At 42.7% G+C, this 13,239-nt stretch overlaps 1 protein-coding gene across 2 annotated transcripts in view; it reads left to right on the top strand.

Annotated features, from left to right (window-relative positions):
- Positions 1–2,127: 2,127 nt before the first annotated feature.
- Positions 2,128–13,239, top strand: part of PCSK5 (proprotein convertase subtilisin/kexin type 5) — a 260,750-nt gene continuing 249,638 nt past the window's right edge. For both annotated transcript variants that reach the window (XM_062017429.1, XM_062017431.1), the window contains exon 1: positions 2,128–2,809. In XM_062017429.1, the coding sequence (XP_061873413.1) occupies positions 2,612–2,809 (198 nt within the window). In that variant the 5' untranslated portion in view covers positions 2,128–2,611. The remainder of the gene's footprint in view (positions 2,810–13,239) is intronic.

The raw sequence follows: 13,239 nt of genomic DNA, 5'->3' as shown, positions 1-13,239 counted from the left end.
CAGCACTTCTGTTAGTTTTGTTAAGCTATGTGATACAATGCTGCATTAGGAAAAGACACTTGGAGATAATGTATTTATCAAGTCCACTGGTTCCTAGTGGCTTTGGTGCCAGAGTATAAAACACTCTGTCAATATAAGCCAAGTTGGAAGTTGATACACAACAGTACAGCTTTTTTGCTTGCAGCTTGTACTTTTTGTGCCAGAAAAATCCTCACTGTCCATAGTAGTAAATAAGGCAGTCAGAATAACAGTTCACTGAGAAAAGATCAGAAAACAGATTTTTAATTTATTCTCTTCAGAAAAACAAACAGATTGCACAAGGTTCAGGTTTTGTGACCCACTGATTGCTATGTACTTCAGTAAGGTGTCCATTCATGATTAAACATACTTCAAGCATTCCAGATAAATGAAGAGAGTTGATGTGTAATTATTACTGAAACAATTAATAAGGAGGGCTAATTGCTAGAAGAGATTTAATGTCATATTCAATGAGCGTATCTTCGTGAATATTAGCTGTAACCGTCTGGGCCTAGCACTGCTTCTGCTGAATCTGATCAAAGTATTAATTGTGGCAGAAGAATGATTTGCTAAATGGTGAGCCATTACCTGCGAAATCCCAGGGAAGGTGAGATACATCGAGGTCTTGAATCTACAAGCAGGAGTCAACAGTATGTGGTAATACACTAAGTAAAAGACAATGCAAACTACAGGGAAAAAAAAAAGTACTAACAGGGAAAAGCTAATCACTGGCAAATACACTTTTGGAGATATAGAACAAAGCAGGAGGTCAAGAGTGGATTTCTCCTTTTTCTCCCCTTTAAAAGCAATCAGAGCACATGCTCATTAAAACAATACTGATGTTCAAGGAGAAAATGCATTAATTTAGAGCAGTGAAAAGTTAAAGCAGAGCATGTGTTTTTGGCTGTCTGCATTCTATTATTTCTATTTTTTATTAGTAAAACAGTTTTAAAACACAGGTCTTGGGGGAGGCAAAAGGGAACTCCACATTACTGCATGTCTTTCTGTTAAGTATTTAACTTCTCCTACTTAACCTCCGTGAAAAAGAGAATGATGGCTGCTTGACTTTGCAGGACACCTTAGGGTTCATCAGAGGGAAAAAACTCACTATTTACATTACTACATAGCAAGACTGCCTCTTGTGTTCAAATTCGTTCACAATCTGTAATGGAACCTCACAGTGGCCTGTTGGGCAGAATTTTAAACACTCATTCTAACTTTCAAACACAAGGAAACAGATGTACACGTTGGCAGAGACCACTATGGTGGTTCCAACGTTTTCCCAATGAAATGAGTTTTGGCCTGGGTGGACATGAGTTTTCTCCCACCCAGGCACCTCCAGTTGCTGGTGGCATTTGGGCTACTACACTAACAGCCACATCTTTTCTAGGCCCCTGTGTGTTCTGCTGGTGGAAGTGCTTCCTAGCAAGGCTGCACAGGGACGAGCCAAGGAAGCATGAGGGAGGCCATGTCTCTCCTCCAGGCCACACTACTCTGGTGAAGCATCACTCTGCTTTGCTTTCTGAATGCTATGACCACAAATGGGCATTGGAAGAGACAGCTCAACACCAGACACTGCCAAGCAACACCTGGAAAATAATGGCCAGCACACTCACACGCTGATGGCAAGAGCAGCTCTCAGGCTGCAGTGTCCCGCCAGACACCCCATCCCACTGCTCCGGGCCGGCCAGGCGAGTCTGGTCCTGCGGTGCAGCCGGGCTCTCCCGCAGCCTCTCCTCGTGGTCACCACTCGCCAGAGCTGGGCCAGGGGCCGCGGCCGGCACGAAGCCTTGCCGCAGGCCTCGCACCTCGCCGCGGCTCCCGCAGCCCCGCCGGCGGCCTCTCAGCGCGCCGGGGTCGAGGGGGCGGCCCGCGGGGGCGGCGGCGGCGCCTGGGGCCGGCGGTAGCCGCGGGCCCGGGAGCGCAGGGGGCGGCGGAACGCACGGCCAGCACGCCTGCCATTTCCCCTGGCCCTCGGCACTGCCAGGCGGGCAGGCGTGAGAGAGGGAGGGCGGGCGTGAGCGAGGGAGGGCGGGCGTAGGAGGCGGAGGGAAGAGGGAGGTGGCCGAGCCGGAGTGAAGTGAGGCGCTCAGCTGCCAACACTCACACACAGCCTGCCGCCGCAGCCGCGCTGCCTACGGACCTAGGGCGAGAAAAAGCCAGACGCGGGCAAAGAGGCATAAAATCGCTGGCAGGGGGAAGGAAATCTGAGCGGAGGGACGCGCGGAGAGAAAGAGAGGGAGAGAGAGAAGGAGCAAGAACCCTCCTTCCCTCGGAGAGACGACTTCCCATGTAGCTGGGGACAGGGGGAGAAGCTGGCGCTCAGAAACTGTGAGAGAAGCTTTCCAAGCAAGTTACTTAATCCCCGAAGAGCGGCGGGAGGAGGGGACAGCAGTAATCACCGATCATAACCATTATTGGCAACCCCTTAATATTTAATCCCCGGGCGGTTCAATGCACTACTCCAAGCTCTTCCTAGTTTCCTCCTCGGGGTAACTTCGGAGGACGCGCCACCGGTGCCGCCCGGAGGTGAGAAGAAGAGCCTCGGAAGAAGGAAGAAGTTTTGTGGGGGTTGTGTGCGGAGAAGGAGAAGATGGTTTGGAAGCGCCGCTGCTGCTGGGGAGGCGGAGGCGGCGGGGACCTTCTCTGCCGGCTCACCCTGGTGCTGGGGTTCCTGCTGCCCGCCTGCAGGACGCGCCTGTACACCAACCACTGGGCTGTGCGTATAGCCGGAGGACTCCCGGAGGCCAACAGGATAGCTAGCAAATACGGATACGTCAATATAGGACAGGTAACCCTCCTTACAACTACTTCCGAGCGGGCGCCGGCGGCGTGGACGGCGGCCGGGCGGGCAGGGTCCGCTGCCACCGCCCTGCGCTGCCGGGGTAAGGGGCAGTGGCGGGGCAGCGCCGCGGCCGCCGCTCGACCCCGGCCCCGCCGCGGGCCCCGCCGCCGCCGCGGGGCGGGCCTGCGAAGCGCCACCGCCGAAGCCTCCCGACGCAGGGCGGCGGAGGTGATGCGAGGGGGCAGGTATAGCGGAGCCGCGCCGGAGGGTTCGGGGTCGGGGCCGCGGCCGCAGCCGCAGCGCCACCGAGCTGCCTGCAGGCTGCACCCGGGAGCGGGGGAGGGGACCCCACCAGGGCTCTGCTCGCCACCGCAACTCTGCTGGCCGGCGCGCCGCCTCCGCGGTGGCTGAACTTTGTGCTCCGCGCCGGGCACTCTCCTGCCCCACTCGCAAAGGGAAAAAAAGAAAAAGTCGCCAATGCGAGAGGAGCTCGCCCAGCAGCGAGCTCCCGTCTCCCAGGCAGCCAGGACGTGGCAGCTGCGGCCGGCGGCCCGCCGCGGGGGGCGTCTCGACCCCCCTTCTGTCGGGGCGTGCGGAAGGAAAAGGTGACAGGGGCGGCCCCGGTGCCCAGGGGCGGCTGCCGGGCGAGCGGCGGCCGACGGGGACTCGCGAGGAAGCGGAGCGCGCTCAAGGGGGCCACCGCGGGGCTGCCACAGCCTGGGAGCTGGCCCGCCCGCCGTCTCGCCGTGCTCCCGCAGCCCGCTCGCTTTCTGCTGGATTTGTTGTCAGAAGACAGAAGAGAAGAAGTCGGCGCTGTAGGCAGAGCCTACCCGGCCCGCGCCCCGCCGCCTGGGCAGTGCCCGGGCTCTGCGGAGTCCGCAGATGTTTCACAGGGAAACACCTGAAGTGGCTAGATCCAGAGATCACCCCGTGAGAAGATTCTTGGATCCAGACAGGTCCAGGAACCGAAAATGAAGAAACACCTGGTTCTCACTGGATCTCATCATGCTGAAAAATCCAGCGTCACCACAGCTAGGCACAGCTGCTGTTAAAAATGTCTTAAGATCACTTTTTTTTTTCTCACAGAGTTTGTGCCCTGTATCCTAAGCTTTCCTGACAATTTTCCTGAAAATGTGTTGCATGTGCAGGATTTAGCAAGGTGACTGCCTAAAAATTAAACAATTATTTTTGCACACTTGGGTACAAAGATCCAAGCACGTCTTTCTAGACGGTAGTTCATGGTACATGAATTGGAAGTTTAGACACTACTGCTTACAGGTATGGAAGGCTTCATTTTATACCTCAGGTTCACAAAAATGCAGCTGCATTTACACAACAGGCCTTTTACATCAGTCAGATCAAAGTAAGACTCAATTATTATTCGTGTTGTAGAATGAATTCCCACATACTGTTATTGACTCAAAAATTTGAAGTGCACATCTTAACTGCGATCCCAGTCATTGCAAGCCTGAATAAGACAGCTGTGCAGTCTGTTAAAATTAGTACATAAGAAAAGCTGGAAGATGGCACTGAGGTAGCACAGAACATGATGTATAAAGCTGCAGTTTCTTAGCAAAACTGAGTACCACCTTCCCTTTTGAAGCACTTGGGCAGGTAGGCAGGGTTATTCACAACTAGAGGCACAAAAATTCATGAGTAAGCTTTCCTGTCAAAACTGAAGACCCACCTTAAACCTGCTACTTAGGAATCCAAGTTCAAAGTTCTTCACATTGACTTTGTCTTAAACATGTGTCTTGCTCAAGGTGTTCTCGATATTCATATCAGGGCCTTTATAGTGGCAAAATAAGTAACAGGTTGTTGGTTGAAAGATGCACTTCTTCGCCTTCTTCTTCTGTCAGGCCAGCTGGCTAGCTCAAAGCCTGATTTTTTTAATAACTTGCACATCTAAACTTCATGTTGAATTAAGGAAGAGCACTGATGCTTTTTATTTGTCAGTGAAAGTGCCATGTATACACCTCTGAGATATTAATAATAGATACATTACTGATCAGGTATACAGATGGGAAGGAGAGAGAATAGAGACTATAAATAATGAAAAACTGGAAAATACATTACTGGATATGCAGATGAAAAGACAGCATATGTGATGGTGGACAATACCATTGGTTATGCGGATAGGGAGAGGGCAAGTAGATGACTATAAGAGGGTTAAATGATGGAGACATAAGAGAGAAAACTTCAGTGTAATATGAACTAGACTGATGGGTGATTCTTTATCTTCTGGCCTTAACCAGCCCTTGAGAAAAAGAAGCAGGTGATGGGCATATGTGAAGAAATTCTAGAGAGCTTCCTGTATGTATTTTGAATTGGCACAGCTGGGTGCTAGATGTTATTGTGCTATGCCAACATACAGCTCAGTTCTCTATTGTTACAATTAACATGCCCTAAGAAGTGTTGTGCATTTACACAGTTTCCTTTCATGGGTATGTTTTTACTATGACCCCTATTAAGTTTCTGAACATTTCTTGCAAAATCATCTCCAAATGATATTTCTGTCACAGCACATTCATTAATATGTTGGTGGTCAGTCTAATGTCCTTTTATTCCCAGCTACTGCTTAAACCACTGTCATAAGACTGACCTCATCACTATATAAGAGTTTTTAATTTGAGAGTTCAGCATTCATAAGGTAATCCATATGGCTGTGGTCTGACTGTACGTATTTCAACACAGAAATACATGGTTCAAAATCTGTGTAAAATTATTCTATAACTGTATAATAGTAATTCTAGAACTGTATTTCTTAAAAATACCAAAAAATGTGCATTGTTTGCTGTGAAGCTTATCAATTACTTTTTGTAGACACTTGATAAAGATTGGTGAAGGGGAGTAGGGTGTTAACTTTTACAGAAGTCAGAAATAGCTTGGAATGATCACAGAATAATATGATTTAGATTTGCCCATAATAGGCTTTTTGCATAGATTTAGGAAAGTGTGAAAATATTTGACACAGAACAGGAAGAGTAAAAGAATATGAGAATTGGGCAAGAATTTACTGTTTATTATTGAGAGACAATTGCAAGCAATTTAAAAGTCTGCGATGTTGAAAGATATTCTCCTAGCTGAAAACGCTGAAAGAGATAACCAGTAAACTTAATTCTTTGTTAGAGGCAGGACTTCATATGCTTAATGTTGGCGTGTTGTAGCAGCCAAGGCCAGGTAATTTAACTTTGCTTTTGCAGATAATATCTCTTCTAGATGAGCTGAAATATTATAATCAAAGCTGCAAGTGTCAGTAAGAGCTAAGCTATGTACTTCTGCTTGAAGAAGGCAATTACAAATCTCATAAAAATATACATTAAAAATAATCTAAAATAGATTAAAAAAACAAAACCCTAGTGTAATGCATTAAGTGTAATGTTTTTGGTTAAATTAAATTTGTGAACTGATGTTTAAGAAGAAAGTGCAGACTGCTAAATCCAAATTGCACTATGGCTGGCCCAAAGAACTGACTCAGGACAAATGACCCAGAAAAATAATGGAATTCAAATATTCAAGGTAAGAAGTGGTGAAACTGTATCTAAAAACTTTAAGCCAAATAGGTACAGTTGCAAAGTTGCAAACCAGGAGTATTCTGACAAGAGTTAATTGCATGATTAGAGCAGAAAGGAATAGTGGAAAACAGAATGGTTGTAAAGGTCTTGTACTTACCAGCAGCCACCTTGTTAATTTTGCATGAGTAAAGATTCAAGCTGCTATGGAGGAAAGAGAGTTTAAGGTAGGTTAGGAGTAAAACAGTTAAGAGTAGGCAGTATTTGAGTTGTGGAAAAATGGCACTGAAACGTAAAAGTGAAATTGTTATTTGGTGCAATTAAAGGTTGAATTTAGCTTTCCCCTTTTTTTTGATGCTTATGTGGTTCAGAGGATATCCAGCTGAGTCTTGAAATACCTCTTAAGTCCATTTTCATTGCCATGGTGATGACAGGAAAGCTACAAAGCCTGCTTGAGTGACTGAAGGAGTCAGTCAGAAATAGGTGGCAGAAAAGAGTGTTAAAAGAGATACTTGAATTCTTTCAGTGAATCTATTTAGCCTGTCATTAATTTTCTTCATCTATGGCTTGGAAAATCATAGAGTAGCAACTTACAACTGTCATTGTATCAACTGTTATTCAGTTTCTGTTGGAATACTCTTTTTTTCTCACAGGACTGAACAAAATTTGTGTGTCAACCAAAAACAGAAGCAGTAGGTCCCTCTACTGACTGGTGCAAGTGAAAAGGATATCCTTTGCAAAATTAGTGATTTTGATTGCTGCAGTTATTGCAACCAGTTTGGAGCTTCTAATAGGCACAGTAGGACACACTTGAGCTGGCACTCAAATTAACAGGCCTTCATTTTAAGGCCTATTAAAGGCCTATCCTGAAACTTTAGGCTTCAGTACTTGGTTACTGGTAATGTCATTTCTGTAATACAACCACAGCTGCATTATAGGTGATGGAGCAAATACACTGAAACACCAGTATAAGCTACAAAAGAATCAGGCCAAGTTTTCTTTTCCTTTGTTTCTCTGAGCTTTAAAATAGCACAAACATGTAACATCAGGACTGAAATGCATAGAGCTAACCTTTGGTTTTTTTTTCCTTTCCACTGTATTGAAAGCATTCCTGGACTACCCTAGAAGTGCTCTTATTAGTGTCTCTAGGGAGCAAATCCTTGTCTCATGTAAAATAATTGACCCTTTTCTTTTGGAATGAGTCTTCCAAGAAAGTAGTCTAGACTAGCAAGCCCTCTGGGACTGTGATAAGGTAGTATAATGCAAAGAAGCCAAGGAATTGTTCTCAGTTACATGCTGAATGGAGCAATTTGGGTTATAATGCATCCCCCAACAGCTCCTTGCCTTCCTATTTTACCCTCCTGTTTGCAGTGGCAGCACTAAGCAGACCTTTCTCTTATAAGGAAGTATCTGCCACTGATTTTTGGGAAAGTTTCGTCCACTATTGGCAGCTGCTGAGGGTTAAACTTAGTCTGCTTAACATTTTGTGCAATGGGCATAAATATTATGGCCAAGTTGGTAGCATGGATCTTCCTTACTATACAGTGAAAGAAGGAAGCTTTCTTTTTATACAGCCATGAAAATTAAGGTATACAGATATTTCGTCTTGATTCCTATGAATTTCCTCGTTTCCTGTAAACAGAGGTTCTCACTGGATTTATGGCTTGGTTCTAAAATATTCTCAATAGATTGGAGAAAGGAACACTAGCTTATAGAAGTATAAAGCATCTGAGAAGCTGGTAATGCTACTCCAGACTCTGATGCTGAAGGCTTTTGTGCTCTTGAGTGACTGAGCTTTTTCCCCTGACATCATTTATGCAGATATGCTATCATCAGGTGCCAGATGTTTCTCATTCAGACAGCTGAATTTCCTTGAAGGTGCAGAAGAGCAGTAGAAGCAAACAGCTGATATCTTGAAGATGATAGAAGAATGGAAAAGCTAAAGATACCTTATCTGTGACTCCAACAAGGGAGAGAAATGCTGCCTTAATTAGTATAGGAATAAACTGTAGATTGTTTTTGTTCTTAATTCTGTGCAGGAGCTGAGGATGAGTCAGCGCTTTTCTACATCACATCTTTCCTCTCCTAATTATATTCCTCCAGCAATTTTTTTTCTACTGTCTTCAGGGACTAGGGACCCACTCTTGGCAAGTGTGGCTACCCTTTCCCTTCAGTTTTCTTTCTACAACAAATACAATGTTTGTCAAAAGACACCTGAACATGCTAAGCTTGAGTTATGATCCAGGAGTCCCTGTAAAATATATAGATTTTTTTTTTTTTAGATAATGTAAATGATGATATGGCTTTGTGGGTTTTTCTATTTGTTTGTGGTTTTTGTGATTTGTTGCTCTTGTTTGGTTTTTTTTGTTTGTTTTTGAGGGGAGGAGATTGAAGCGTTTGGTGTTTTGTTTTATTTGTTTTTTAATTTGTGGGTTTGTATATTTGAGGCGGGCAAATCAGAAGAGTTAGTAAATATTAGTTCATTTCAAACCAGAGATCTCAGTGACAGCACAGACATCATGATGTGTAACAAGAGCAATTGATTAGAAAGAGTGAGAGGAATGGCTGTTTTCTATTTTCAAAATCTATTCCTGACAAGAAGCAAAAGGAAATTTTCCAAACTAAGTAGCTGAAATTAAACGACTAGAAAAAACATTCCATTAAGAGAAAAGTGAGCTTATTCTAAGATAAAGCCTAAAGTAAGATTGATATCTTCAGCAGAGGAAGGAGTCTGCTACCATGATCTCCACCACCTTACATGGGTGATTCAAAAAAGCAGGATGGCAGGCCTCTGTGTGGAAAGAAGTTTATCTGCTCCTCAAAAAAAAAAAAAAAAAGAAAAAAGTAGACATTAATATAAGAGACATGCCTCTTAAAAGCCTGTGTGGCCACAGCACAGAAACAGAGCGTGCTCTTACTAAAATTTAATACCTATGAGTAGTAAAGATGCAGGTATCAGGACTATTGTATTAAAAAAATTGAAGCTTTATGCACATGCAGACATAGTGGTCTTACACAGATATACCAAGGAAAATGGAATTTTCTCCTGCTCATGGCAAAAAATTACATTTAGAGAATAAGCACCAGGTTGAAAGATCTTTGGAAAATATTCTTGCAAATGCTCACGTGCCACAAAAACAGAAAACCAGCACGTGTTGGAGAGCACAAAGCATATGTCATGACTAATTACTTCAAACTTGGAAGTAGTTCTCTTGTCTGTCAGTTAAAAATGAAAGGGAGGGGGGAGAGTGCAGAAGCTTACTAGCACTAAAGGTGAGCTTTCATTAGGAAGTAGATGAAAAAAAGAATGTATCAAATGAATTCTGGTGATATGTGTGTTGTTACAAAATGAGGAAAGATGAGTCTCATTTAACAGTATAGTATTAAGGTTAAAAAATATGTGATGATTTTTTATTTAAGGCCTTTAGACAAACACACACTACATTATACTTTTCAGAATAACAATTAGTTGAAAGCATAACTTAAAACGTCAAGTTTGTGAGAACTGCTCCTCTCAAACAAAATACATAAAAATGTGGACCAGGTTAGATTAAAATGGAAGAATCAGAATAAATCTGGAAAATTTATTGAGGTGAATTGGTTATGTCAGTGGTTATGTCTGGTATGACATGTGACCTCTAACAATGGCTAAGAGTTGTAGAAGTGAAGGACAGGGCAGACATCTCTATGGATCATTTTGTCACTTTCAGTGTCCTTGAAGAAAATTGGCTGTGCTCACATCTCACCTGGCAGGTATTTAACCAGTTTTCAAAGATCTTCAGTAAGGAAGCTCTACAGTGCCAGGATGCTAGAGCATCACACTAGAGTACAGTATAAGGATTCTATCAGTTGTCTTCAGGACAGCACTCCTATTTCTGTAGCCCATTCTAGTGTTTGTAGCCATTTGACGTCATTGACTTAGTTCAGCTTGTGATCTGCTACAGTTCACAGATTGATTCTGGTGAATTTCTATCTTCTTGTTCTCCAGTCAGAACTTGTCCAGTAGATAATTATTCATTCTATAATCTATAGTATTTCACATGTGTTTTTGCTCAATCTTGCCTTGTTTTTCCAGAATTTGCATTAGAGTTTTGATATTGTTTTGAATTCACTTCCTGCCCCACAATGTGATTGTGGGTCCACTCTGGATCTTCATGTATGTTAATAGGTGTCTTTCCTATGCCAATTTTCAGGTCATTAGTTTCTAGAGGGACTCAGACAGGTAGTCTTTTGCAGCCCTGCTGTAATAAATAGATATATCAATGTTGCTTTCATAGTTTTGAGCTACTGTTCCATAGTTAGATTTTGTGTCCTACTTCAGGAATTTGAAGGAAACTGTCAATCAAGTAGTACCTGAGGACAGATACATTTTTTTTAATTTACAAATTATCACCTGAAAATAAATAGATTACAAGGATATTAACTTGGTCTGGATCATCAGCCATTGCTATTTTATACGTTAAAGTATTCATAAATGGATTTTTTACTCTAGTTTTAAGCAAGCCCAAAACTAACTCATTTTAAGAGTGGTTTTGTTATTCATTCTCAGTCTGGAAAGCTGGGCTTTCCAACGTAACTGGCTTCCAACTTGCAGAGTGGATTTAGTCATGGCCAGCATATATCTGTTCTTGTACTTAAGGGACTTGTGTGTTTCTCCAGCATGTTTGCAGGGTGAGCCAGCTTTCACATTTCCTTCTTTAGCTTCTTGTTTCCTGTTAGAATATAGGCTTTCAACTCTCTTCATCATCTTAGTTGCTTCACTGAAAAGATGGCCAGTTTGTATACAACCTCCTTGATACCATGTCATAAATAATTCTCTAGTCTTTGTCAAGCAAGATATTTCCAATGTCATGTTTGCATGTTTTGCAGCTGTGTTCTGTAGTTCTGAGGTTTACCAGTATGTCTTTCTCTTCCTCTCCATACAATGAATTGTAAAATCACAAAGTGGAGAGATACGTATGTCAGCCGTGGATCTGGATAAATCACGTGGTCCCTGGTGAAGAACTATAATGCTCTTTGTCACCTGCCAAACACAGAAAAAAAGTATGATCAGAATCACAGAATCTCAAGGGCTGGAAGGGGCTTCGAAAGATCTAGTCCAACCCTTCTGCCAGAGCAGAACCAGCTAGAGTAAGTCCCACAGGCACTCATCCAGGTGGGTTTTGAATGTCTCCATGGAAGGAGACTCAACAACCCATCTAGGCAGCCTGTTTCAGTGCTCTGTTACCCTCACAGTGAAGAAATTTTTCCTTGTGATTTGGCAGAGATCCATAGCTTAAGGCAGTACGTGATTATTTGGTAACATGCTGGACATAATTTGATTGATATTTTCATGATGAAAAACTCTTTGGAATGAAATGTTGGCAAGTCCAGAAAAGTAGCAGAGCTACACCATGAAATCTTACCAGAATAGGTTGCTGTGCAAATTCTTGTAGATTACATGATGGTGTGTGATGGAGATCAGATTGTAAAAGGCACCTCATGGTTATGGATTTTGGAGTTTAAACAAATAAAGAAAAAAAAATCTCAGCACAGACTCTTCCATACAGAAGGAATCTGCTCCCAAGGAGACAGCATGCTTCTAAATGAACAGTTATCGATAAGGGGCCTTTTTTGGTTTAGTTACATTATTTTCTTACTTTTTCTTTTTTAAGATTTTTTTTTTTTTTTATGCCGGCAGGGAGTAGACCTCATTTCTGTTTTCCAGGGACAAACTGAAGTTACAGAGGTGTTGCAACTCTCAATTAACACCTTTGCGATGTTCTTTTACTCATTCCCGAAACTGGAATAAAGCCACTGGGTTTTGTGCAAGAGTGCTTAGTGGGCCGTGAAAATGTTACTGAATAGTGCTGTGTAGCTGCAATTCAAGCCTAGAGTTGGATAATGTTCTCCTTTTAAAAATATTTAGCTTAATCAACAGTAGCATGTAGCTTCCCCTCCAGATAAATGTAAAGAACAGTTTTTTGCTTTTATTGAGCTTTTTTGTAGAGGGTATATGAACACATTAAACTGATGTCTTAAGAACAAATGGGAAAGAAAATGCATGCTGTGTCACACCTCTAAAGCCAGCAGTATGACATCTATGGAGTAGAGAGGTAGTTCTTGTAACTGTTTTGTTCACACGAACAGCCATTACTTATATAGACTTGTCACGCTCTTTACATCCGTGCTTGTTAACAATAGCTGACATCTGCACTTCATTTCTTTACTCCCTTTTTGATATAGGGCTTTTTTTGGTGAAATCGTGTAGGTCCCAGAACAAGTTCTATCATGGACTGCAGCATTACTCCAGCAAGGACTGCAGTGCATTACAGGAAGCTAATTGCTTTTGTAATAAACAAATAATTACTACTAAGCTTTGTTTTCCACCTTTTAACTGATTGAATGCTTCTGCAAAGACTTTGTGCCATGTCTTTTTAAATGCTTGAAAACCATTGGCAAAGGACATTGCGAAAATCCTTTTGGAAGTCTAGCAAGCATATCTGTATATACCCATCTTTATCTATAAGCTTGATCTCTTTAAAGAACACTAAGAAAATTGTGAGGCAGAATTTTCCTCTATTTATTTCCAAAGTGGTAATTTTTTTATCCAAGTAACCATTAATTACCTTATTTATTAGTTTCTAATCATTACCTAGTAGTGACTTGCAAGTCCACCATGATTCAGATCACCTTTTAAAAATTTACATCACGTTTGTCACCCAGCTGTCCTGAAATGTGAAAACGGTTTTTTAAGCGACAGATTTCATGCCACTGCTCCTATTCCTTTCAGTTACTTTAATTTACCGAGTGTTTTTATTCATCTGTTTCATCCATATTCCTTCCACACTCTGGACTGCAGAATATATGATACTTCAAATATCACACCTTGAATAACACATCTGAGCTGAACTGAAGCAAACAAATCAATCAAATACTAAACTT

This window comes from Colius striatus, chromosome Z, assembly GCF_028858725.1.
Source record: "Colius striatus isolate bColStr4 chromosome Z, bColStr4.1.hap1, whole genome shotgun sequence".
Classification (NCBI taxonomy): Eukaryota; Metazoa; Chordata; class Aves; order Coliiformes; family Coliidae; genus Colius; species Colius striatus.
The sequence above is the reverse complement of the archived record's forward strand: the minus strand, read 5'-3'. Positions and strand labels throughout refer to the sequence as shown.